Genomic DNA, 26,419 nt, shown 5'->3' with positions numbered 1-26,419 from the left:
TTCTTCTGCTGGCCTTGAAGAAGCTAACAGCCATATTGTAAACTAGAGAGATGGCCACATGGAGTTGTCCTGGACTACATGCTGAGAGTACTCCCTGGAGGACAGCTAGCATGAAAATGGAGACCTCAGTTCTACAACTGCAAGGAAATAAATTATGCCAATATCCTGAGTGATCCCAGAAGCAGATTCTTTCCCCAGTCAAGACTCTTGATGAAAATGCTGGCTGCACCTTGATCGAAACCTTGTGAGACCTAGAGCAAAGGACTTATGCCCAGACTCATGACCCAAGGGAACTATGAGATAATAAATGAGTGTTGTTTTAAGCTGATAAACTTGTGGTAATTTGCTATGCGGTAATAGATAATACAGCCCTTCAGAAATGATATGATGGCCTTAGAAAATAATCAGAGATCCACACAACCCTTCCAACTACTTGTTTTGTATAGCTTCTTCCTCAAGGTTATCTCTCAAAAAGAAGATGGCTTCTGGAGCTCTGGCCACAGGTTCTAATCAAGGAGAGAAATCAGTAGGAGCAAGGGAGGTACATGCTAGTTGTCTGTGACCCTTTTAAGTAGTTTTCCCAGAAGACCTACACATAAACTTCCATTTCTGCCTTATTGGCCACTCCTATCTACAAGAGAGGCTAGGAAATCAAGTGTTTCAGCTGAAAATATCTAATAACCAAGCAAACAAAAACAGAATTCTATTAGTAAGAAAGAAGATGGATAGAAGGGGCATGGACATTTGGTGAGCAAATAAGGGTCTTTTCCACAAAGAGAAAAACAAAGGAAAAAGCACATTTCCTGACATCAGTCTTTCAGTCTTTTTTTTTCTGCTTTGAAAGTTTGCTAGTAGGAGACAATTTTCTAAGCAGAATGCCTCTAGAGGGATCCCTGGGTGGCGCAGCGGTTTGGCGCCTGCCTTTGGCTCAGGGCGCGATCCTGGAGACCCGGGATCGAATCCCACGTCGGGCTCCCGGTGCATGGAGCCTGCTTCTCCCTCTGCCTGTGTCTCTGCCTCTCTCTCTCTCTCTCTCTGTGACTATCATAAATAAATTTAAAAAATTTAAAAAAAAAAATCTTTAAGAATGCCTCTAGAAAGAAGCACAGAAGCATATGAAAAAGCAAGCTTCTAACCAGGGTACAAAGGAAGGTTTCTAATTAACACTAATGTTCTTGATCTTGCTTCATCTCTTCTGCCTCCAAATGCCTTACACCCTTCCCTGTCTTCAACAGTCATGTGTTCACCTACTGGTTTCATGTCCCATCCTGTGGAAAGATCCAAAAATGAGCTACTGCCTGATCCTTTCCTTGGTTCAGGAGATGTTTAAACCCCAAATCCAAAACATAAAGAGAAAGAAATCTTATATTTAAGGACTAACACATTTAAATCACTTCCCTTTACCCTTCTCCCTGCCTGCCTCACAGCAAAACCTGTGTGTTGCTGAATGATTAAAGGCAGAACCATCACGACTGCTTGAAGATCAGATACAACGGTCAGCTCACAGCTGCTGTGAAGGAAGAAGGAATGAGCTGGGACATGCTGGAGACCCATCCACAGTGGACAGAAAGAAGAAAGTGGCTAACCTATCTGGGAAGCCTTAAGCTGCAGCCAGGTATTGGAGGTTGTGCCCAAAGTGTATGAAGAACTCAGACATAAATCAGGCTGACTCTAGCATCCACTGGGTGACAGAGCGGAGTGTTCAGGAATTTTGTTCCCTTGAACCAACCAGCCACTGACATCTGAGGAAGTTCAACCAAAGGCAGCAGGACTACAACAATCTGGTTGGGAGATCATTTAATAGTTCATTAAAGATCTTGAGAAAGCCAATGGTTTATAATAATGGTGTAGAAGTGGACTCTCTCCTAAAAAACTTAAGAGTTTTTAAAGATGGTAGAAAGACCTATACCTAAACAAGTATAAAATGACATCATAAAAAATTACCCTTGGGCAGCCCCAGTGGCCCAGAGGTTTAGTGCCGCCTTCAGCCCGGGGTGTGATCCTGGTGACCCGGGATGGAGTCCCATGTCGGGCTCCCTGCATGAAGCCTGCTTCTCCCTCTGCCTGTGTCTCTGCCTCTCTCTCTCTCTGTCTGTCATGAACAAATGAATAAAATCTTTAAAGAAAAATTATCCTCAAAGTGCTAGAAACTAGAGAATTAATTTGACTCTGGGGAAAGCAGGATATTTGAGATGCTGTCTTTAGAGTGTATGCTGGGATCCCTAACACTGTTACTACAAGAGGACAGAAAAGTGCTGAAAATTATGGGATTAGATCAAAGGAAATTCAGGTTGGTGAAGATTTTATTCACTTATTTGACAGAGAGAGAGACAGAGAGAAAGAACACCCAAGCAGGTAGGGGGAGAAGCAGGCTTCCCACTGAGCAGAGAGCCTGATGTGGGGCTTGATCCCAGGAACCCAGGATCATGACCTGAGCCGAAGGCAGATGCTTAACGGACAGCCACCCAGGCGTCCCCAGATTAGTGTTCTTGAACAACAACTGACAAAACACTGGTCAGGCCAATGGTTAAGGTAAGTTTCTTCTTCTCTCCCTTCAAATGCCTTATTTTATGACATACAATGCTGTGCATTATTTGCCCTTTGCTCTATCACCTCACTGTAAAAAGTGTGTAACAATGATAATAATCATAAAAACAATAATAATAAAGGGTAAGGTGGGGTGCCTGGGTGTCCCAGTCAGTCAAACATCTGACTTCAGCTCAGCTCATGATCTTCCTAACTCCTCCAACCCTGTCAGACTCTGTACTCACCCTGGAGTCTGCTTATCCCTGTCCCTCTGCTCTTCCCCCTCCTTTTCCTCTCTCTCTTTCATAAATAAATAAAATCTTGAAGAAGAAGAAGAAGAAGAAGAAGAAGAAGAAGAAGAAGAAGAAGAAGAAGAAGAAGAAGAAGAAGAAAGAAGAAGAGGAGGAGGAGGAGGAGGAGGAGGAAGGAGGAGGAGGAGAAGAAGAAGAAGAAGACGGCAACACAGTACTCAGTTTCCTCCTTTCTTGGAATCTATTTCAATAGTTTTATTGAAGTATAATTGACATATGATAAACTGTACATATTTAAAGTGTATGATTTGGTATATATATTTGGTATATATATATATTATATATATATATACATATATATAATATATATGTGAAACAATCCACTCAGTCAAGAAAATGAACTTCCAAAAGATACATCACTTCCAAGTTTCCTGAAGCCCCTTTGCAATCCCTCCCTGCTGCCTCTCCGTCACCAACCCGCATCCCCAAGCTCCAGTGGATCTGTCACTCTGCATTAATCTGTGTATTTCCTGGAATTTTATATAAATGGAATCATACAATGTGTCCATTTGTCAGACTTCCTTCTTCCATTCAGTTTATTTTGAGTTTCATCCGGGTGATAGCATGTGTCAATGGTTCATTTCTTTTCAGTGTTAAGTGGTATTTCATTGTATATCACTTGTTTTTAAGTCCATCTTTGTTGTTTCCTTTTTAACATCTTTTTTTCTTTCTTACTGTCAACACAGCATGCTTATTATACAAAACTTTCATAATCATACAAAAGGATAAAGAAACAGGGAAAAATCACCTACCAAAAGCTTCAGTATTTAAGTTAAAAAGAAACGAACAAAACTAAACAAAAATATCTGAAGATTAAAGAGCCTTTATGAGTATCAAGGAAGTAAATCTTTACCAGTTAGTTGGTGTACCTTGATAGAACCGAGGGATGCTATTTCAGCTGTGGTACCCTTCCTGAGAGCCCTGTAAACTGCACTGCTTAGGGCTAACCCGTTCAGTCTTCCAAAAGCTGTCATGTAACATGTTTTGCTTAAAGGTGCTTCAACGAGGAGAGATTATGAAATAAGGCAAGATGCTATGCTAAATCTAACAAACACAAGGGGCATACATTGAAAAGAAAAGTCCTGGAGATCCATAGGCTAATGACAACCAAGAATCTTTATAAATGGGTACTATCCCAAAGTTTATGGCATGAGCACAGAGAGGGAATGCATTTTTTTTCCATGGGAATGCAATTTTGATTCCTGTTGTGTTATCAGAAGTTTTTCTATTGTTGAATCACAATAATTTTCCTTTTGTTAACATTAAAAATCCTTATGTGTTCCCCATTGGCCAAGATATACACTCAGCAGCTGCTTCTTTTAGCCTAGCAAAGATCAACCTGACCTTGGCCAATCGGCTTGTACTTTGAAGAGTGTACTTTGTGAAACATGTGAGTAGAGAAGTATTCATGCTTGGCAGAATTTGCTGTCTCTTTTGCTCCGTATTTTACCATGATTAATCCCCATCCATCTCTGTGCTGCTGCTGCTACCAATGCTGTCAGTCTCATATTTCTTCTCTATAGCAGACGCCTTTCAAATGTTGTTGGATTCTGGCTGGGTGTGACCTTTTATGGGGTACTGCTGCCTCCTATCAGGCTTTTATGGGCCTCTTGGTTTGTGCACATGTGCAGACATTCTGACCCCATGACCTCCAGAATAGATTCTATGAGAACAACTGTATCTGACCTTTTCAACATTTTGGACACCCAAACTGTCTCAAGTGCTTGGGTGCGAAGAATGCTCCCTGGTGGTTTTGGCTTACATTCTTCTCACATCCGAAGAAACAGTCTAGGAGAACGTGAAGCCAGGTCAGAAATGCTAACATAACAGCAATGTTGCTGGCAGCCCTTCAAATAGCCTGTCATGAATTTGAGCATAAGGCAGCATTTTCACATCTTTCTGTTTGTATTGTGGTTTAAGTGAGCAGTCCTAAACATATGAATTACACCTTCCGGTATAATCCAATCTGTAGAAAAAGCAATGCTAACAAAAACTGTAGAATATTTTAAAGCCACTTTTAAAAACTCCTTCTCAGATCTAGTCTTTTCTCCTGAGTCCTGAATTCTGTTGTTAAATGAGCCTCTCTCTCTCTCTCTCTCTCTCTATATATATATATATATTTATTTATAGATAGATAGATATAGATATATAATTACATATATATAATTTTAATGTAGGAGTCCATTTTATGATAGTTCCAGCACTTTTGGTTTGCATGTTCTGTGCTGTAACAGCTTACCAACAGTGAGCTTACTTTAAGCATTCATTCTAGTATATATTTAAAGATGAATGCAACTTTTAAATCTTGCCAGGCTATTAAAAAAAAAAAGAAAAACCCCTTAAATTGGAGTTTTAAAGTTTTAAATGCCAGATTAAAATAACTATATAAACTCTACTTTTTCCCAGTCTTCATCTACTTTCTCAACTTCCATCTACAACTCATAAGGATCTGGATTTTGCTCTTAAATGCAGTCTATCAGGATGAACTGGGTCACTGAGGCCTGTTCCTTTCCTTTGTTTCTCTTGACAGTGACTTCATTCTTCTCTTTCCTCATAAACTTTCTCTTTCTCTTCTCAAAATGGAAAACTTTTCTTCTCTTAGTCTAACACCTATTTTCCTCCTCTTTTTTGATGGTGGTTAAAGTCATGTACACTCAATTCTTCCTCTACCACCATATTCAAAAAGAGTGATTTTCCATCCACTCACCTTTACTTCCACTTTGAGATCCATACTCATGTTTCTTCCTCACTGCTGGCATAATTCAAAAGAATATATTTGACCTGGCACAGCACACTAAAGTCATGTCAGCAATTCTGCAATGGCCTGAGTACAGGATTATGGAGAGGCACATCATGTGACATTCGGGACAGCTAAATCAACATCTTGGGATTGGCAGGAATACACCATCAAGACCTAAAAGATGATTTTTATTTTTTCATACACCATACAAGAATCCAAAGCTATATAAAGTGCTTCTCATCACTATCACCAATGGTTTGTGTAGCTCATAAAAAGGAGAGTGTATAATAAATTCTAAGATGAGGCCAAGAAGATAAAATGGCATAGCACATTGTACCACATTCTGAAGTGAAATATAAAATAATTTGGGTCCTGATATTTAAGTGAAAGTCAGCAGGATGCTAGTTATGGGCAATAATATAATTTCTGATTTAGCATTACAGTTCAAGATGCAGCGATCTTTCTAGGCTGTTACATGTATCTAGGGAGTAGGGAACAGACTCTTAAAATATGGCAAAACATCAATTTAGCTACATTCAAGTGAGACCATACATCACATAATAATAGTTCAATGTTTTTACAACTAGATCAAACACTCTGATAGGAGAGTGGATAGCTACATATTTGTTACAATATGATTCTTATTATTATTACTATATTTTGATAATAAACCCTAACTAGCCATTATGGAAAGAAGTTTACACTTGCTCTTTTACTTTATATTAATTTCTTGTAAATTATGATGGGGTGATATTATCTTGTTATATTATTCAGTTAAATTAAGTTTAACATAGTAATATTTACATTTAAATAAAGAGGACACAATATCGTCAAAGCACAAAAGTTATTTAATAATTCCTTAAGCATTATTGATGACTTTTTCAGATTTTATTCCTTGCTGATATGACAGGATCAGATATTTCAGAAGAGTTAAATGATAAAATACAAATTTTAAGTGCACAACTAAGATAAAATGAGATTGTGCAAAACAGGAGAGTATTTACTCAGGGTATTAATCTGTACGACCTAGATATGTACCATCATCATATTTCATTGGATTTCTGTTCTCAAAGTTTTGGATTTTGTTCTCTATAGAAACACCTCTGAATATCAATTTTAAGCCTGCTAATTATTATTATTATTATTTTTTGGACAGAGGGTGTTATGTGTAGAAGAAATAGCATTTCAAACTTTGCTTTATAGCATTAACTTTTAAAAATGATGTTACATTAGCATATAATTATAACAAATTATACATAAAAGATGTGCTATACACTTTTGATATCTTTCATATAGATGTGAGATATAGACAATCTATAAATAAAGCCAGTTAAAATAGACCTGTATTACTATTATTATATTTTCACTAAATTTTTTTTTTTATTTTCTTTTTTTGGATCTAATTTTGTACAGTGGAGGCACTGCAGATAGAAGTCAACAACAGACAACTGAGAAAAGGCACCAAGGTAATTGTTACGTCTTGGCTGGTGAACTCTTAAATCAACAAAGGAGCCCGTCTCTCTGCTAATCAGCCCAGGCGAGTCCCCCGCCTGACAGCGGAGCACAGAAGTGAATCTACGCTGCGGGGTTTCTCTCTTGTTTTCCAATTCAACGTTTGCAACACAAAGTGAGTAGAATAAACTTGAAAAAAAGGGGGGGGGGCAACTAATACTTTGAGGTGTCTATATTTTGAGGACGATATTAAGAATTAAACTATTCTCTAAGGGTTGTGGACTAATAAGTATACTGTCGTTTCCCGACGCAGGGGGAATGCTGTCCTTACAATTTTCTGGAATGTAGGCACTCGGAGAAAGTTGAGCCTCAGGAGCTGGCACGAAGAGGTGATGCGACCGGGTCTGAAGCAATTAAAATGGTACCTTGATTCTTTCATTTTTCACGAGTGCATTCATTTGGAGGGAAATCCGGGAGATTGAAGCGCGAGCGGAGAAGGGAGCGACCTGGAGCCTTAACCTTCCCCAGAGGGTTGCATCTCTGAGGCCACGGGCGGGGGCTGAGCGTTCTCTCTCCACTCTCGCCTTCAGCAGGTTGGGAGGTCCCCCAGCAGACGGCCCCCAGGTGGCCCGCGGGGACCCGTCCTCCTTTAAGGAGCGGAGCCGCGGGCGACAGGATTCACCTTTGCCTTCACGTCCCCACCTGGGCCCACCACCGCGCGTCGGAGGCCAGCCCGGGCTCTGGTCCCAAAGGCGGGTGGCAAGGAAATTCACACTAAGGACCTGAGCGGCCTCTCCAGGGGCTGCGCTCGCCAACCTGGGGAGCAGAGAGGTCTGCATGCAGCTGCTCTTGTCCTTAGGTCTGGGGGGAGTGAAGGCAAGGGGGTAGATCCAGTTCTATTTTTCCTCTTTTGTCAGTGGGAAGATGGAATCGAAGAATGCCCTTGAGCGCAGAACACTGGGGAGTGGGGGTGAAGGTCCCACTAGAGGGTTGGCCAATTGGAAACCCTGGAGGGACGACGAGGCCCAGGGGATCCGGAGGGGGCGGGGGTGGTGCGTCTCTTTGTTTCAGGCTTCTCTTATCCCGGGACCCGGGCTAAGCTAAATTTCTAGAACCATATGTGCTTGAACACGGAAGGGTGTGGGTTCTAGGCAATACCAGGCACTTGATCGCAGGGGTCTGCGCCCGAAAAGAGCCACAGCACCGGAGTTCCGGGGCCCTGGCGGAGAGGCTACCTGGGGTGGGCAGGTTGCCCTGGGCGCCCGCCGCGCAGCTGCGCGGGGAGGGCGGGGGGGGGCAGGGAAGGCGTTCCTAACCCTTTCCCGAGCAAGTCACTAACTCAGTTGAGCTGATCAAGTGGCATTCTTTCTGGAACGGGTCGTCTCCAGAGCCCCCTTTCTCGGTATTTAGCAGGTGGAGTAGCAGGGCCAATCCGTCTCTGAACCTGAAGTCTCACAAAATTGAGTAGTTTTCTTAACCGACTGGATCCGGAGGCGCAGGTAATTGTAAGCGCAAAGACGCCCAGAGCTCCATCCTCTCCATCACGTCCGTCCGAGGAGTAGAAGCAGACGGCAGTCTTCAAAATTCTCGCTAAAATCTCTCGAACTGATCAACCACTTACTAGGATTTGAAGATTTTTTTCTAGCCCCAAATCCACCTTCCCATCCTCCCTCAGAGTCTACTTGTAGATGCCACCAATGATTGCCCCTCCCCTTAAAAACAGCCCCTGCCCCACACATCTCTCAGCTACTCTAAACAGCCCTGACAGTTTAGCCACTAGGTTAATTCATAGAAAGTAGCTATAACTCTTGACATCACCTCCGCAACCCACCCGAGGACTCCAGCCCAGGACACCTTGCTAGGAGGCTGATTTTTGAGCGCTGAATTCTGAGGCTAAGGGAAGGTTATTTGAGGCGTCCTGATAGATTTCCGGGCTTCCAATTCCCTCCCCCGCTTGGCTGGTAATTTTCTGCTGCTCCTCCTTCTCCTCCTCCTCCTCCTCTTGACCTCCTCCAAGGTACCTTCGCCTCCCCTCCTCCACTCGTTCCCAGTAAACCTCCAGCAGGCGGTGGAAATCAATCCTTTGGCGCTAAAGTCAGAGCTGCCCGTTGGACAAAATTGTAGTGGGGGACAGGGTGTCATTTCTTTCAGAAGGAATGTCATTTGATCAACTCGACTGAGTTAACTTGCTCCCGGTTTCCTGAGAGCTCGGGTGGGCCCGTTTTGCTAGATTCAGTGCAGATATGTTAGCTTTCAGGCTACTCGTCCAAGACTTGAGAGATAAAGGTTTCTCTCTTCTCCAGATTCCCAACTACTCCCATGAGAATCCGATACATTTAAGGAAAGCTTTGCCAGATGTAGGTTTCAGAGCGTCCTTGGGCCAGAACCTCCCAGTCAGCACATTGCCTTCACTGGCTCCAACTTGGGCTCCACACAGAACTCCCAGCAAGTTAAAAATTACCTGTTCCTAATCACTGACAGTCCCAAAAACAAAAAAGAAACACTCTCCCCTTCCCTAAAAAAGGGGGGGAAGAAAAAGATTTAACCTGACATTACTAGCCACTTTTGTGCGATCATAGTATTTCCAGAAGCACAATTTTAAATGAAGGGTACAAATTTCTGTCCTCCACTGGTCGAACTCCTCCCTGCAATGAAGAGCGAACCTCACATTCTCAAGACCGATCTGAGGTTTGTGGCTTCCCCGCCGCCGGGAGCGTGGAATTCTATCTCGGCTGGTAACCGAGCAGCAGACCGCACAGGAACGCTGCCTCCCGGGCTGCCTCTGCCAGTAAAGAATATCCGGAACGTCGGTGACGGAAACAGCCACCTGAACCCAGAAACACACTTCAGCTTGCAGAAGAAGATACTTGCTAATTCATCCCCAGATTTGTTTCAACTGGTTAATAAAGCAATTGACACTCAAGGAAACCACATTTGCAGCAGGAGTCTTGGTCAATAAAATGAGAATCACAACTGAAGGGTGGTGGTTGTTGTGGTGGTTAACAACTGCCTTTATTATTATCATTGCTTTGTATTTTCTTAATGGACAATTAAAAGAGAGACAATCATTTCAAACCCGATGGTTCAAAATAAGATCTCTTCCCTTTTCCTCTGAAATTTGAGTGCAGATTCTCATGATTCATCCTCAGTAAGCCACCACCTATAAAACAACTGGAAGAGGGGCGAATTGGCTCTAAACACACACACCCTCATTCTCGGTGGAATATAAATGATTGGATATGATTTAAGATACTGGTTTATATAGCCTTATTCTACGTGAATAAGATTACACTGAAAAAGTAAAAATGAGAAGAGGAACAGAGTACATATACATATATTCCATACCTAACTTCTGAGGTGAATGTTGATTTTGACCTCCAAATTACATGTTTTTTGGATATCAGAAAAGATATGATATATATATGTATATATATATATATAATTTTTTTTTCATGGAAACTGACAGCCCAATTATTATACTACTCTTTCAAACCCGATTCTGATGTAGGCTAAAGAGAGTTTCACCTCCCTGGGAAGAAGTTCCCAAAGAAATCCATATTTCAGAGACAGCTGATCAAAACCCTCTTTCCTTCCCAATCTTGGTTATTGAGGAAGGAAAAAGCTTTTTCCTTTTCTGTACATAATTTCATAAATAACGGACTTAAAAATTCCTTATATCTGCCAGTTCGGGAATAGATACTTTCTAAATGTGTGATTAACACTTTTCAATTGCAATTAAAACCTATTTAGATTTTTGAAAAGTAGCCTGAGAACATATTTGTTCAGGATTCTGTATCTGGCATTAAGTTTGATGTGGAATGTTCAAATTTCAAAGCAGAGAACGTAACAGCACACAAATACTTGGGCTTAAGAGCCCACCAGGAGTTTTAGGTGTAATAACTGTATTTTGGAAGGTGCGTACAAGTGCACGTGGGCAGACACCACAGACTCAAGTGGAACTTACTAAATCTCAGCATACCTTTTATATTCAAAGACACTGTGAAGTATATTGAGGTGTCCTGGAGGTAATCGGAACTATACTTAGAAACTACTAATATTCTTCTTCTCTCATTAATAGAGGAGCTCACAGCAGGGGATTCACACAACTGCTGTTCTGAAAGATGTATTTTTGACCTAACAGAACGTGTAAAGGTCAAAATAAGTCCATTTTTGTCAGGAGAAGGGAGAAGTTCTAATCTCCCCTTCGAACACAAGAGGTCGCTCCTGTGATCAAGTACTGGGGGAAAATATTGCTAATCACATTTTGTTGTGTTCTATAAAAACATTACACATTTTTTTTTTACTGATATATTCGATGTGTTAAATGCACATGTAGCAATCAGCTAAGGAAAGAGGAGAATAATCTGTGGTCATATCTGAACTTTCAGGTGAAGTGAAAAAATTACTGCTCCCCTAACTTGGATTCTGATGCAAAATGTATTAGCAGTAGACACAGAACTTCAGAGCACATCCATCATGGAACAATATATTATTGGGTTCCTTCTAATTTCTCCCTTTATCAGAGAGTATCTTCTGCATGAGCTTTACCTCTTATCAGCTTAGGAACTTATCAAGAAAATTCTTGGTTACAATAACAATGAAGGCTGAAAAAGAAGGAAAAAAAAATTGTCTTCACCATTACGATGAAATTACCCATGAGTAAAGGTTTTCCTCCAAGCCACATGCCAGCTTTTCTATTTGGAATTGCTACCATCAAGGGCAGTAATTCTTAGGAATAGGTTATTAGTTTAGGAAGTTAAAATATCACACTGTGTATGTGACTGATTTGAAGGAGTATGGATAGTGAGGGCGTTTTGTGGATCTCAAATATGTCATCAGGCTTCTGGCAGCTTCTGTTTAATTCCATGTTATAAAGGTGGCGTAAGGGAATATGATTGGCTAAAATCCTCTATTTACTTTCCGGCATTATAATGGTATCTTAAAAAAAAAAAAAAAAAAACTGGAGTCAACTTCATTATCTATAAGGGAAACATGCCCTTATACCGGGAAGACTTGCTTCGTGTTTTGATTACCAGGATCAGCTTTGCAAAAGCAGCCTGACAAAGGGCTCCATGCATGTAATACCGGGAGGCTAGAAACTTTAAAGAAAACAGATTTTTAAACAAAAAAAAAAATTGATACATTTATCCACCTATGTGTCTATTCCAACTTTCAATTTTAGACACACACACACACTGATATAACTTATAATAAAAACAGAAGGCATGAGATCCAGTTAAACTCTTCCTTGAGAGAAAACAAAATGAAACAGATACGTGTTCTTGGTAAAGCCCAGCTAGGTCAGGAGGAAACTCAAACACCTTAGCTTCTTTTGCACTCTGGAAAAGCATATACATGCAAACGGAGCCATTGAGGCCAGCTGAGAGCTCACAGCTCTTATCAAGGGTTAGATCTGGCGAGAAGTACAAAGAAAGGAGTTTCCTAACCCAACTGGGTTTTTTTTTTTCCCCAGGCAGCAAGACACCGAAATTACGCCTTCTACTGCTTGGGTTTGTGGACATTTTAAGAGAAAACTGGCAGTCACTTTAGATAAGGGATGTCTATTTAGAAGCTTTGGGAGACATGTGGGTGTTCTTCGTGGCCTTCCCTGTGACTTTGTTTTGGGGAGACTGTAAAAGGTGACGGGTACGTGTCAGAAATTATTGGAAAAGGTTCCCCGCGAGTTGGAGCCAAGGTTCTTCTCTCTCCAGGTTGTTTCCCCGAGAGAGAGAAAATTATCAGATAAACAAACCCGGTGAAGTGAAACAGGTATTTCACTGCCCTTCAGTATTAGATTCCTCCCTAACTCGCTCCCTTAGACTAACACATTTTTTTTTTTTTTACTCTCTAGACTAGAGAGACATGGAGAACGGTCCTTATAATTGCCGAAACACCACCAGCGAATTGCACACGTTTGCTTACAAACAAAAGGGGAGGAGGCCAGCAGAGAGAGGAACTGGACAGGATATATATATATATATATATATACATATATATATATACAGATAATTTTACGAACTTTTTCACTCCTGGAAGATCATTTCAGGCTTTGGCTTTGGGTTAGTGCGCTGCTACATTCCAGGGCCAAACTGCAAAAGCAGACCTCAGGGGCCGTTAGGAGGAGAGAGGAGCCCGCGGAGTCCACTTGGTTTTACCTGTGTGCGCCCAACCCGATTCTCCGCTTAACGCAAGAAGCGCTCTTCACCTCCCACCCTAGCTTTTTTTTTTTTTTTTGGGGGGGGGGTGCTCTGAGGTCGGTGGTTAACGGAGGAGTGGGGTAGCTTGAGAGAGCCATGCCCCTGGGCTTATTCGTGCGGTTCCCGGTTCTTCTCGCCCTTGGGCGGCAGCTCCCTGCGCGCCGCGCGCAGCCAGTTCGGGAACTCCCCCTCCCCGGCGGCCCAGCCGCGCCGCGCCCGGCGCTGTGAGCTACAGCGCGGGACCACAGCGAGCCGAGCGGCCCGTCGTTCCAAGCCGCCCCCTTTCCTAGAGCCCTGGAAGGGCCTCGTCGGCAGCAAGACCTACCCACCAGCCACTCGCCACCGGCGGCAGAAAAGCGCCCCGCGCGCAGCACGGCCGGCCGGACTGCGGGGAGCCCAGGAGCGCAGGGCGGAGGAGCGGCGCGGCGGGCGGCGGGCGGCGGGCGGCGGGGGCGCCGGCGGCACGGCCGGGAAGGAGCGCGGGAGGGGGAAGGGGAGGGAGGGAGGGAGGGAGGGGCGGGCGCGGGGAGGGGGCGCGGGAGGCGGAGGGGGAGCAGGAGCAGGAGCGGGAGGCCCCGAGCCAGCGCAGCCGGGCCGCCCGAGCCCCGCGAGGGAGCCGCCCGAGCCCGGAGCGAGCGGCCCGGGCCGGGAGCCCTAATCCTCTCCCGCGGGCTCTCGGAGCGGTCAGTGGCGCGCGGCGGCGGCGAGGCTGAAATATGATAATCAGAACAGCTGCGCCGCGCGCCCCGCAGCCAATGGGCGCGGCGCTCGCCTGACGTCCCCGCGCGCAGCGTCAGACCAATGGCGATGGAGCTGAGTTGGAGCCGAGAAGTTTGAGTAAGAGATAAGGAAGAGAGGTGCCCGAGCCGCGCCGAGTCCGCCGCCGCCGCAGCGCGTCTGCTCCGCCAGCTCCGCCGGCTTAAGTTGGACTCCCCGACCCGCGAGGGCGCGGCGCAGCCGGGCAGCGGCCCCCCGAGCCTTGGCAGCCCCACGCGCCACTGTCTCCCACTTAGCCACAGCTCCAGCATCCTCTCTGTGGGCTGGTCACCAACTGTACAACCACCATTTCACTGTGGACATTACTCCCTCTTACAGATATGGGAGACATGGGAGATCCACCAAAAAGTAAGAGGCTATTTTACCTTGCGGGGCTCGGTGTGCTGTTCTTGTGCGGGGGTCTCTCTCAGGCACGGGGGCCAGGAGCTCGTCCGAGTTGGAGTCGCTGCCTGCAGAGAGGAGAGAGAGAGAGGAGGAGGAGGAGGAGGAGGAGGAGGAGGAGGAAGAGGAGGAGGAGGAGGAGGAGGAGGAGGAGGAGGAGGAAAGGTGGCTTGCTCTCGTTTGCCGCCACGCCTGCATGCTTGCTGTCGGTTCCGATCTTCGGGAAACTGCTCGTGCCTCGCGTTTGAATTCGCCCGTGCGCGCTCCAGGACCCGAGCGCTACTGCTGGTGCTGGGCGGTGGTTTCCTCCTCGGGGCCCCGGAGCTCTCCGAGGAGGTTATTCTGTTGCAAAAGGTGCCGCCTGCACATACAATACCCGGAGATGTGAATTAGCATTAGACTTGCAAAAGAGAACGAGTGACAACTGTATTGATGTCTGCTCTTGCTAACAATATCCAGCCCTATGTGCTATTAAAGAGCATGCTTCGTGGAAAATATAAGCGTTCCCTTAACGCTGCTAGTCAAAACCTTTTCTTTGACTTGACTTCTCCATAATCTTTCCCAATGATTACGGCAAAGAGGGAGGAGGGGTGGTGGTGGTTGGGGGGGGGGGCAAGAAATACAAAATGAACGGGTTTGATTGCGTGCTAGGCTTACAAATGTAAGACTATTCAAATCTGCATTTTACATATATTCCACCTCCTTTTTAAAATGAGTCAGGGTTTTGATGGCACACTTCAATTACCATCCCAAAGTGCAATACTCTTTAAAAGAGAGAGAGAGAAAGAAAGGAAGGAGAAGGAAGAAGAAAAAAAAAAAAAAAAAAAAAACCTCCCAGAGTACGCCCTATAAGAGAACGACACTAAAAGTGTGTTTATCTCTGTAGGAAGTAAACGGTTAGTCAATCATGTATTTATTTTCATTTCAGAAAAACGTCTGATTTCCCTATGTGTTGGTTGCGGCAATCAAATTCACGATCAGTATATTCTGAGGGTTTCTCCGGATTTGGAATGGCATGCGGCATGTTTGAAATGTGCGGAGTGTAATCAGTATTTGGACGAGAGCTGTACGTGCTTTGTTAGAGATGGGAAAACCTACTGTAAAAGAGATTATATCAGGTACGCCATTTACATTGCTTCCCTAACTCTGAGAGTTCCCTGTCTCTCCCTACTCCTTTTTAAGTATTTGATGTAGCTTTGTCTTTTTGTGAAGTTTGCCTTAGTGGGGTCCAGTGTGCAAAAGTTATCTTTAAGGACGTTGCACAAATTAAACTATTCTGTTTATTCCACTTTTTAGGGGGGGGGGGGACCCCACAAACTCAGTAGTGGCTTTCGTAAATTGGGTGGCGTTGAAGCTTGTTTAATTGCTCTTGGAATTGGCGATGCTCAAATTATTTTCTTCTTTCACCCTCCCCCTCCCAAAACAAACAAGCAGAAATTTAAAGATGGATAACTTGGGGTTTCTAAACTTTCTTTTTGAAAGGTTGGTTTTTATTGTATCGTACAGTGCAGTGTTTTTCTCTGTTCATTAATTTATTTCAATAGTTCAGTATTCTGTTAGTAATTGACAAATTCTGTGGAGATGTCAATGCAATAGGCGAAATAAAAGTTTGACCTAAGGATTTTTAGAAGTGCACTTTGAAAGTGCAAATAGAAATATTGCCCCCTTTACTTTTAGGGTAAGAGTCCTTTCTTGGAAAATTTCAAAACCAACCCAAATACTCCCTGCAAAAAGACCGGAAATTTAATCTTTTTAAATATTAACCCTTTGGTGACATCTGACTATCTTTTCTTTCTTATCTTATCTGAGCTGATGAATTAGACAGAGCAGATCAAATTGCCCATCATCTGTCTACGAACAATTGGTATATTTAGATAATTGAACAGCTTCCTTTCTCACATTAAAATCTGGTAACTGATAAAATGAGCGAATTGCCCATACTGACAAGACTAAAACCACACAGGGAACATTCTGAGTTTTTTTTTTTTTTCTTCCAGTTTATTCTATGCCTAAAGTTCATGCTTCACAAATCTCAAATTTTCTCTGACCTGTGTATATGTACGGCAGAAATTCCATCTTCTGCCTTAGGAAACCAGTAGACTTCCTAAAGAAAATTTTATTGTTTTAATAACAAACAAGAGATAACACCTTCTCTATTCTGTTAAATGATATCAAAATATTATATACTTTTTAAATGTCTCCAGTGGCTAGTAACAAGTAATTAGCTTTTGTAAGGCATAGAATTTCTGGAGCTGAGAACTTAAAGTTTAGTCAAGAGTTAAGTATGCAGTCACAATTTTTACTTGTTTGTCTAGTGTCCAGCACTTTTTCGTCTTGTAAAATCATGAAATAGAGAGTATAATCTTGATAGGTAAAACTGAACAGTGCATGTAAGGGTTTATTAATACTTTGCTGAGGGGGGGCAGTGGGAGGAAATAGGGGAAGTGGGGAACTGGAGGAAGGGGAGGGATTTTCCAAATTGTTTGGTCACAGGCAAGGTAAAGTCCTCATCCTATGAAATGGAAGATCTCACATAGAGTAGGCGGAGGGAGGAAAAACTTTTGAATCTACCTTCTAACCTCTGACAAATGAGCTGTTTTCATTGTTTACTTGATTAGTGTGTGAACTCAAGATTCTAGAGAGGGAGAGCTCACTTTGCACCTCTAGGACTATCTTTCCTCCTGTGGAGATAGTGTTTTGCTCAATTACATACAGACCTTCACGTAGCCAATTCTTGCGTACACATTTATAGAAGGAGCCGATAGCTTTTGCCTTTTCCCCTTCAGTCTCTCTCGGTTGTGTGCGTGTGCCCCTTTGAACTCCTATAGTTGTAAAAGCAGAACACAGAGACTATTTAGATTTCTGAATGCCCTTCTTCCTTTTGGGGAGAGAGGTGCCCTCCCTCCACCTCGTGTGGATCTTTTCCTCTCCTGGATTCTATTTGTAGGAATGCCCCCGCTTCTGTTATTACCGATACACAGGGGGGGAGGGGGCAGGTCAGTGCTGCCTAGGTGGAACCTACAAGGATTGTCCCTTTGTAGGAAAGATCAGGAGCAAGAAAACCCTTAGAAGTGAGTCTTTTCATTTTTCTGGGTGGTCATGATTCTCAAGCAAACTGAAATAGAGGTAGATGCTTCAGCAACTTGTAAAAGATTGAGGGAGCAGGAGCAGATTTTCAATATAATAATAAAAGGAAGAATGGAAAGGAAACTTTCTGTTAACATTGTTGCCCGAGGAAAAAAATCTTTAGTTGGGGGAAAAACTGCAACGTGCTTATTGTGCAGAAGGGGAATCTGGAAACCCTCAGAGGTTTCATTTTGTTACTCTGTTGTGCATCTCTGTATATTTACAAATGAGTGGGGTGACAGTCTCATCCCCTAACCTTTCTTTTTTCTCTTGGAAGGACTTTTTGTAGCAGTTTTAGAGACATTTCTAGCAGCAGAAATTGGGGGATAGGAAGGCAAAAGTGTGGGGCCAGTGGCTACTAGAGTCCCCCCTGCCTCCTTTCTGCAAAGAGCTGCAAGGGTTACCCTGGGCCGGGGCTAGAACAGAGGTCCAGGTTTCCAACCCGTCCAACATTTTTACTTTAGGGGTATTCTGAATTAAGGAGGTACTGACGGAGACACAGAGGTTCATAAGAAAGGAAAGGGAGGATAAAAGACCAGAAGGAGAAGAGGGAGAAACCAAATGATTTCTTTCCGCCCATTCCCAGCTGGTCGGCCAATGCAGATTTCAGGGTCCCGTGTGGCCGGGGGTCCTCAGCAATCTCGGGCCGAGGCAGTGCCGGCTTAAAGTGATCCCCTCTTTCCGTGTTTGTCTCCCCGCCCCGGGCCGGCCGCGCGCTCAGGTTGTACGGGATCAAATGCGCCAAGTGCAGCATCGGCTTCAGCAAGAACGACTTCGTGATGCGCGCCCGCTCCAAGGTGTACCACATCGAGTGTTTCCGCTGCGTGGCCTGCAGCCGTCAGCTCATCCCCGGGGACGAGTTCGCGCTTCGGGAGGACGGGCTCTTCTGCCGCGCGGACCACGACGTGGTGGAGAGGGCCAGCCTGGGCGCCGGCGACCCGCTCAGCCCTCTGCACCCAGCGCGGCCGCTGCAAATGGCAGGTACTCCTTGCCCGGAGGGAGGCCGCCGGGGGAGGCTGGCGCTGGGCTGGACCAGCACGGCCCGGCCAGTGCGCGGGCCCCCGCGGCACCCCTGGTAGCCACGGGGCAGTGGCTGCGGCAGCGGCTGCGGCCCACAGCCAGGGGAAGTGTTCTCGGAGCAGTTTGCCCTGGACTTCGCTCTTTTGCGCAAGATTCGGTGCACTTACTGTCTCCTCAGACTCCCCTTCCCCAGCACACCTGTACGCATCTAAATATGCGTACACATGAATGTACACCACTTGTGCATACGTGTATACACACGTCCAAACAGTACTTCCAGTTTACCTTGGCCTCCAAACCGGGGCTTACTGAAAATGGGCTTCAGCTCCCCGCCAGGTAGTCTTCCTGCCGCTGCCTAATTAAAGGGGTGGAGCTCTGGGCCCCCGGAGCTTCCTCCTTTAACCCAATGAAGGAAGCTTAGGTGGCCCTAAGTCATTTAGTCTTTCAAATCCTTTTTCCTTGCAACTGCCCCACACTCTGAAATATTTTTAAAATTTATTTTTATCCTTTTGTGAAAGAGTGGATGTGAAAAGATACAGTCTCAATAACTGCAGGCCATTGCGCAGAGCTGTAATTTAAAACTGTCAACAAGCTAATCTGCAGTAATTGCCTTTTAAAGGGAGCCTGCCTCTTTAAACCATTCATTCTGTGTGATTTGGTGAGAATTTCATCTTCAGGCCTGTCGCCCTAACACTAAATTGACCCAGTAGGTTTTGACCTGACCCTAGGGGTCCTGAGAAGTGCGGGATTTGTACCATACATTTCAGAGAGCCCTTTCAGGGAGAAGGAGAGTAGAAACTCAGCAAGATTGGCCACGAGGAGGCCTTCCCTGAGGAGGCAGACAGTGTTTCCAAAACCTTACTTCCCTTCAGGAATAAGGGAAGTACCTCTACCGCTCAGGAATAGATCTACCTGGGGCATTATTAAAGTATCAATTCTCGCTAAACACTGACGGAGAGGAAACACAGATCTGTGCACTCTGCTTTTTCAGAAGCTGTAAGGCTTCTGTTCTGGGGGGGTACACGACTAGCTTGCACAGGGGCAAAGACAGAATGGCAATTTCAGTTCTGTGCAACCTGTGCTCGGCTTTGTGGGAAAACACAGAAGAGATGGAAATATTGGGAGGCAGTCAGGAGACAGAACTCTCCCCAGCTGTCATTTGTCCCGAACCCAGGCAACTCAACAGTTTCGGTTTTCCTTTGTACTGGGTCAGTCCATCTCATGAACAGCCAGGTAGATTTAGTGGAAAGATCAAGGACGGGAGTTTTGGCTGAAATACTGAATTTCTTTAGCTCCGTGGCTTGATTACCCTCTCTGAACTGAAGTTCAAGGCTTTCTGTCAGAATTCTCTTTGACCTTTGCATTAGAGACCTCCCGGCTTGTATAGTGTCTCTGGCTGACACTGGGGTGTTCTGCATTTCCTTCCCATGTACAGTCTGTGGCTGTTGTCCAGGAGTCTGGAGGCGGTGGGTACTCTTGTAACCTGGGACCAGTCTGGGTATGAGGACGGGCAAAGAGGGAGGAGAAACAATGCTGAACAGTGCTGCCCCAGAGAAGTGCGCCCCTCTGCTAAGGCTATGTTGATAAGAGCAGGGGTGGAGGCTGCGTTCTGAGCCTGAATTACTCAGCATTGACCTCTCAGGTTGGAGAGCCAGATGTTATTCTCCCTTTTGCTTCCCTGATCCCCACCTCTGCCACCCCCTGCTTTGTTTGTCGTGGCTGCAAAGCACTGGCCATTGTCTGGGAGCAGCTTGTGAGGGCGAGCCACCCAGGCCTGCGCTCGCTGCTCACCGCGCCCCTTGCCGTCCCTTGCCTCGCAGCCGAGCCCATCTCTGCCAGGCAGCCAGCCCTGCGGCCCCACGTCCACAAGCAGCCAGAGAAGACCACCCGTGTTCGGACTGTGCTGAACGAGAAGCAGCTGCACACCTTGCGGACCTGCTATGCCGCCAACCCCAGGCCAGACGCACTCATGAAGGAGCAACTGGTGGAGATGACGGGCCTTAGCCCTCGTGTGATCCGGGTCTGGTTTCAAAACAAGCGGTGCAAGGACAAGAAGCGGAGCATCATGATGAAGCAGCTCCAGCAGCAGCAGCCCAATGACAAAACTGTGAGTGGCCCTGGGACCGGGGATATGGAACTTGAGTGGGGAGCAGAGCAAATGCACGAGGTGCAAAGGGCTGCCTAGGTTGGCCTGCAAGTGGGTTCCCTCCTGCTTAAAAGCAAAAGCCAGCAGCCCCTTACCTCCTCTAGCCAGGCCCAGGCCCCAGGGGAGAAGCAACTGGCAAGGGCCCAGTGTAGAGCCCTGTACCTCCACCCCCAGCCCATGTGAGTGGGCTTGTGCCCTTCAACCTGTCCCCCACCAGCAAACACTCCTGCACTGCTGAGCAGGGGGCAGCAAGGCCTGACCCTTTCTGACAGCATTCAGGTTGTCAGTTCCTCAGGCACCAGAGAGAGAGAGACACCTCCTTGGCTCCTTGTCTAATTCAGAGGTGGATGGGTGGGTCGTCCTGGCGGTGGACCCCCTCGGTGTGTTGCTTGAATCTTGACAAGGCCTGCCTCAGTGCCTTCAGACCAGTGAGATCCACCAAGGTGACCTGCGAAGATAGGACACCCTCTACTCTAGTTCAAGTCCAGGCCTCCAGAGATATTATTATCCACTGTCATCCCAAGCCCATGGCAGCACCCACTCCACCAGGATTTCTGGTTGAGTTAAACTAAAGAGGTTCTCTTTCTTTTCTTTTTACCGCTTCAGCCCTATTTTTAAATCCCATAAAACCCCTGCTGTCATTAAACTTGGCAGGCCAGCCAAGCCTGTGCCGGGGCACTTTTTAAGTTGGTAGTAGCACAATAGTAGCCAGACCCAAATGCTTGGGGGTGGGGGTTGGCTCTGTGAAGAGAAGTGCCTTTGCCTGTAGAAAGTGTAACTGAAATGGCCCAGAAAACCCACCATGTCCAGAGGCTGCAGCTTTCTGCCCCTGTGACACTACCGCCTGTGAAGGCAGATGGGAGGAACTGAGATAAAATGTGGATTTAAAGGGAAAGGAGAAAGTCAGAATAGATATTAATTTAGTAAGTTCCAAGCAGACCTACTAGTCCCACCCACAGAAGCAGAAAAACAAAATACAATAAAAAAAAAAAAAAAAAGAAACCCTCTGGCTAATATCCATACATGCAGCAGATTAACTGAGTCAATAGTGGCCACTATATAGATAAGATAATGCTAGGGTATATTTGCTTAGCCTCTGCGGACAATGGAGGGAGGGAGTTTGGTCATTAACGTGTTGGGATTGGGGGGGCCTATTCACAGAATATCCAGGGGATGACAGGAACTCCCATGGTGGCTGCCAGTCCAGAGAGACACGATGGTGGCTTACAGGCAAACCCAGTGGAGGTGCAAAGTTACCAGCCGCCTTGGAAAGTACTGAGTGACTTCGCCTTGCAGAGTGACATAGATCAGCCTGCTTTTCAGCAACTGGTAAGTGTCAGCTCTCAGAGTGAGGAAGCTGAATCTCTAACAAAAAGAAGATTCTGGTTTAACTGTCACACAATGAAAGATTCCGAGGGGAGGGTGCTTCCTTGGCCCCAAGGCTGGGGAGAGATGAAGGAGGCTTGGCGAAGAGGAGACAAGCGCTCAAGGGAAACAAACTTCTTGTGAGTCCTTTCTCTGAGTTCATAATTTGACCATATAGGTTGAATTTTTTCTCAACTGGGCCCGCTTTGAGGGATAACTTCCAAGGTGTCTAATTAACTAGACATGCATAGGAAGGTGTACAGGGTTGCAAAATCATGTATCTTAGACTTTTAGAGCTGGAAGGGACTTTTAGAAGACCTTGTCATTTTGATCAGCAATTAGTAAATTTACTCTCTCCTCCGCTCCTAGAGAATGGTGTATTTAAAGACCTAAATTGAGCTGTTTATGTTAATAACCGATGTTGTAAGACATAATCAATGTTATTATCAATGAGCAGCAGGCACCTGTGTGGGTATGATTTTCAAATATATCAATAAAGAGTTCAGTTATTTAAAGACATGATGGATACTTTCTGTTATTAATACCCCTTTCTGGGACCAACCTAATCTAAAATGTAGGATTACTTTAACATTTTAAGTGTATGAGTTCAGATGTTATGCACAGTCTCATACTGTGGGGCATGTATAGCCAAATGAACATGAGTTCTACCAATCAGAGACAACACGTAAAAACCTGTTAGCATTAGTATGTTTCATACATCCAGAGAAGTGAAAATTAACTCACCATATGCCTACAAAAGGCTTAAGGGTCCAGATAAACAAGAGTATTATATATATATACTTAGTGATATGGCATATATACACCTACTTTTTTCTTAAATAGTCAACGGTCCTGTAGAATTTTCTTCTGTAAAACCAGATCTATTCTAAAAACTTGTTTCTTTCTTTGGAAGTAAAACTTTAGTTGAGGTTAGTTTTTTACCCTCACATTTACCTGGAGAACATTTTCTTTCTCTGTGGTGACAGTTAGGTAATAGGTCAGAGGCAGTGGTTACAAGGACTTGGTCCAGGTTTACATTTGTAAGTGGGCCAGTCTAGAGGCTAGGCAAATTTGAGAAGCCCCTTGACCTCTCCATGGGAAAGTTTAATAGGATAGAAAGGAAGGCAAATTCTGGAATTAGGCAAAAGAACTTATTTAAAGTGAGAGTAATCTTATGAGTTATTTGAGCAAAACCTGGATCATAGAAGGCAAGTCAGAGGAGGGTTCAGGGCAGCCAAGTGTTTGTACCTTCTAAAACTTTAGTGTTAGATGAGAGCAGTGGGAGGGAAGCCAAGGCAGGAGGGGGTTATAGGGGTAGAGTGGAGAAAGAGGTTTCCAACAGCAACACAATACTTTCGGTTTAAAAGAAGGAGCCAGATATTTATATTGCGATGACGTTATAATATATGGGTCTCCTCTCGGAAGGAAGAGCCTGATTTAAAGAGAGAAAAAGAAAGAGAAAGAGAGAAAGGCCAAAAGGCAGCAGGACCAACAACAAGGAAGAAAGCCCACGCTGTGAACCCTCTGAGGAGTTAATCATTGTTCTGTGGAGCCTCTTCTGAATCTCCTGTCACACGATCTGAGCGTGTGTTATGGATTTTCCAACTCAAGAAGAGAGGCTTTGATGCCTGGAGACTGAGGACTTGCCTGCTCCCAGGGCAACATGTAGCCAGCAGGATAATTTTATTTCGAGCATGCATGGTAGAGTTGCGATGCCATTTTACAGTGGGAAACACATTTGTCCTTAAATAATTTAACGCAACACAATGTTGGGAATTCAGTTTCAGTTAAAACAGAGATCTCTTGAAAGATGGGAAAGCGAGAGGATTTCTTCTCAAGTTCTTTTCTTTGTGGGCTTTCTTTAAGCCTGTTAAAATTCAGTTATACATGTAGATCTTTATCTGCATATCCATCTACACACAAAAACACTTGCACGTACCTATACACATATGATGAGCTTATAATCCTTTTAAGAATACAATCGCAGCCTCCTTTATTCATTTCTCAACCTTCTATGCAGGTGAATTTTTCAGAAGGAGGACCGGGCTCTAATTCCACTGGCAGTGAAGTGGCGTCGATGTCCTCTCAGCTCCCAGATACACCTAACAGCATGGTAGCCAGTCCTATTGAGGCATGAGGAACATTCATTCAGATGTATTTTTTTCCCTGTTGGAGAAAGTGGGAAAGTATAATGTTGAACTCCGAAACAAAAGTATTTAACGACCCAGTCAATGAAAACTGAATCGAGAAATGAATGCTCCATGAAATGCACGAAGTCTGTTTTAATGACAAGGTGATATGGTAGCAACACTGTGAAGACAATCATGGGATTTTACTAGAATTAAACAACAAACAAAACCCAAACCCAACATACGCTATCCAATGACCTTAGGAGTACTGAAAAAAAAAAAAAAGACGTTTTTAAAACGTAGAGGATTTATATTCAAGGATCTCAAAAAAAGCATTTTCATTTCACTGCACATCTAGAGAAAAAGCAGAAATAGAGATTTTCTAGTCCATCCTATTCTGAATGGTGCTGTTTCTATATTGGTCATTGCCTTGCCAAACAGGAGCTCCAGCAAATGAACAGGAAGAGAAACTGGCCTCCTTGGCTGAAAGAGTCCTTTCAGGAAGGTGGAGCTGCATTGGTTTGCGATGTTTTTAGTTGACTTTAACAAGGGGTTAATTGAAATCCTGGGTCTCTTAGCATGTCCTGTAGCTGGTTTCTTTTTTACTTTTGCCCCTCCCCCTTCTTCGTCGTCCTCTTTTTTTTTTTTTTTTTTTTTGAGATCCATCCTCTATCAAGAAGTCTGAAGCGACTTTAAAGGTTTTTGAATTCAAATTTAAAAACCAACTTATAAAGCATTGCAACAAGGTTACCTCTATTTTGCCACAAGCGTCTCGGGATTGTGTTTGACTTGTGTCTGTCCACGAACTTTTCCCCCAAAGATGTGTATAGTTATTGGTTAAAATGACTGTTTTCTCTCTCTCTGGAAATAAAGAGGAAAAAAAAGGAAACTTTTTTTTTTTGTTTGCTCTTGCATTGCAAAAATTATAAAGTAATTTATTATTTATTGTCGAAAGACTTGCCACTTTTCATGTCATTTGACATTTTTTTTGTTTGCTGAAGTAAAAAAAAAAAGATAAAGGTTATACCGTGGTCTTTGAATTATATGTCTAATTCTATGTGTTTTGTCTTTTTTCTTAAATATTATGTGAAATCAAAGCGCCATATGTAGAATTATATCTTCAGGACTATTTCACTAATAAACGTTTGGCATAGATAAATAAATAAATGCAGTGATCCAGGGTCCCTCTTTTATATGTTTACAAGTAAGCCATTAAAATGTCTGAAATTAAGAACTGCATGTGCATGGGGTAAACTGACATACAATAGGTGTGATATTTTATTGCGAATAGTTAAGGTCCAACTTGCAGTTTGCATTTTAACAGTTGAATCAAAACTGGTTGGAAGCCTTTGGTTCTCAGCTGTGATGTTAACTGTCTTTTTTTGAAAATGAGGGGCTATCCCGGTCCGGCACCCCCACCTCTCCTTCCTCCTCCTGGCTCTTTTCTTGCCCGACCCACCCCACCCCAAATAGGAAGAGGGTCCTGCATAAATGGGTTTTGATTCGGAGTCACTCTTTTATTTTCTGGGAGTAAGTGCTTTATACCAAAGTCTCCTGCTTAGGATTGTTGAAATGACCTATATTTCCAGTCTCAGCTCTTGCTGCGAGAGAGCCTTTCCGCCTAGTCAGTGAGCTCTGCCCATCATTTACCAGGGGCGGCTGTCAGCCGATTGAGAAATGCTGCTTTACTTGCGCAGGAAGAGCAGGCCGAGGGGAGAGAGTTTTCTCAGCAATTCCCAGACCAGTGAGCGTGGGTCTTTTCTTGTCCTGTTCCCCACCCCCGCCCTCCCCCGACTCTGATTCCGGGACCCTTAAGGGCTGCCCGGCCGGGGCGGAGGAGCGCGGGGGAGGCCCCTCGGGGAGCCGCGGGCCGCGGCAGGCCCCCTCCGCGGTCGGAGCGACGTGCAGCGGCGCTGCCCCCCACCCCATCACCTCCACCCGGGTATTTGCAGCAGCTCCAGTGCGAGCGCCCAAATCCAGGGGTACGTGAAGGGCCCTGCCCCAAATCAGGCTTCTTGGTGCTTCTTGGTTTGCGGTGTAGAGCTAGGATTTGGGGCTCCACCCTGTCCCCTTCTCTTCCCCCACCCCCCGGATGATACTTTGACTCCTTAGAAACTGGGTTCATTTGTGTGCGCGAGTGTCATGCCGTTTTAAGTATGTGACAATTCTTAATAAATAGGAGGGCTAACGTACCCTCGTGGTGTGTCTGGCGGCGCGTGCCCCTGCGGGCCCCTGACCGGGGCGGCGTG

The 26,419-nt window shown here is 44.8% G+C and overlaps 2 protein-coding genes and 1 long non-coding RNA gene across 11 annotated transcripts in view; 2 read left to right on the top strand and 1 right to left on the bottom strand.

Moving 5' to 3' along the window:
- LOC102151185 overlaps positions 1-10,054 on the top strand; it is a 30,800-nt gene extending 20,746 nt beyond the window's left edge. Inside the window, exons 2-5 of one of the 4 annotated variants that reach the window (XR_005358485.1) lie at positions 6,991-7,204; positions 7,343-7,450; positions 8,440-8,528; positions 9,686-10,026. This is a non-coding gene — a long non-coding RNA (uncharacterized LOC102151185). Of the gene's footprint in view, positions 1-6,990; positions 7,205-7,342; positions 7,451-8,417 lie in introns of all 4 variants that reach the window. The other 3 variants (XR_005358487.1, XR_005358486.1, XR_005358484.1) reach the window with 3 other exon arrangements.
- Positions 1-22,062, bottom strand: part of LOC111095612 (amyloid beta A4 precursor protein-binding family B member 1-interacting protein-like) — a 90,821-nt gene extending 68,759 nt beyond the window's left edge. For 2 of the 5 annotated variants that reach the window (XM_038535135.1, XM_038535136.1), the window contains exons 1-6: positions 21,905-22,062; positions 20,937-21,124; positions 20,457-20,647; positions 19,840-20,024; positions 17,102-17,206; positions 14,369-14,745 (exon numbers count right to left, since the gene is read on the bottom strand). In XM_038535135.1, coding sequence (XP_038391063.1) covers positions 14,369-14,745; positions 17,102-17,206; positions 19,840-19,948 — 591 coding nt within the window. In that variant the 5' untranslated portion in view covers positions 19,949-20,024; positions 20,457-20,647; positions 20,937-21,124; positions 21,905-22,062. Of the gene's footprint in view, positions 1-10,013; positions 10,201-11,577; positions 11,634-14,368; positions 14,746-16,432; positions 16,489-17,101; positions 17,207-19,839; positions 20,025-20,456; positions 20,648-20,936; positions 21,125-21,904 lie in introns of those variants that run through there. The other 3 variants (XM_038535137.1, XM_038535134.1, XR_005358483.1) reach the window with 3 other exon arrangements.
- Positions 14,028-25,059, top strand: ISL1 (ISL LIM homeobox 1). Of its 2 annotated transcripts, XM_038535133.1 has the most exons (6): positions 14,028-14,351; positions 15,313-15,502; positions 18,232-18,491; positions 20,351-20,637; positions 21,838-22,005; positions 24,062-25,059. In XM_038535133.1, the coding sequence occupies exons 1-6, from the start codon at positions 14,324-14,326 to the stop codon at positions 24,176-24,178; spliced, it is 1,050 nt and encodes a 349-aa protein (XP_038391061.1). In that variant the 5' UTR covers positions 14,028-14,323; the 3' UTR covers positions 24,179-25,059. The 2 variants fall into 2 exon arrangements, 1 of the variants encoding a protein (XP_038391061.1); XR_005358482.1 differs by lacking the exons at positions 14,028-14,351; positions 15,313-15,502; positions 18,232-18,491; positions 20,351-20,637; positions 21,838-22,005 and adding an exon at positions 22,066-22,181.
- Positions 25,060-26,419: the final 1,360 nt, after the last annotated feature.

Source organism: Canis lupus, chromosome 4 (assembly GCF_011100685.1).
Source record: "Canis lupus familiaris isolate Mischka breed German Shepherd chromosome 4, alternate assembly UU_Cfam_GSD_1.0, whole genome shotgun sequence".
NCBI lineage: Eukaryota > Metazoa > Chordata > Mammalia > Carnivora > Canidae > Canis > Canis lupus.
The sequence above is the reverse complement of the archived record's forward strand: the minus strand, read 5'-3'. Positions and strand labels throughout refer to the sequence as shown.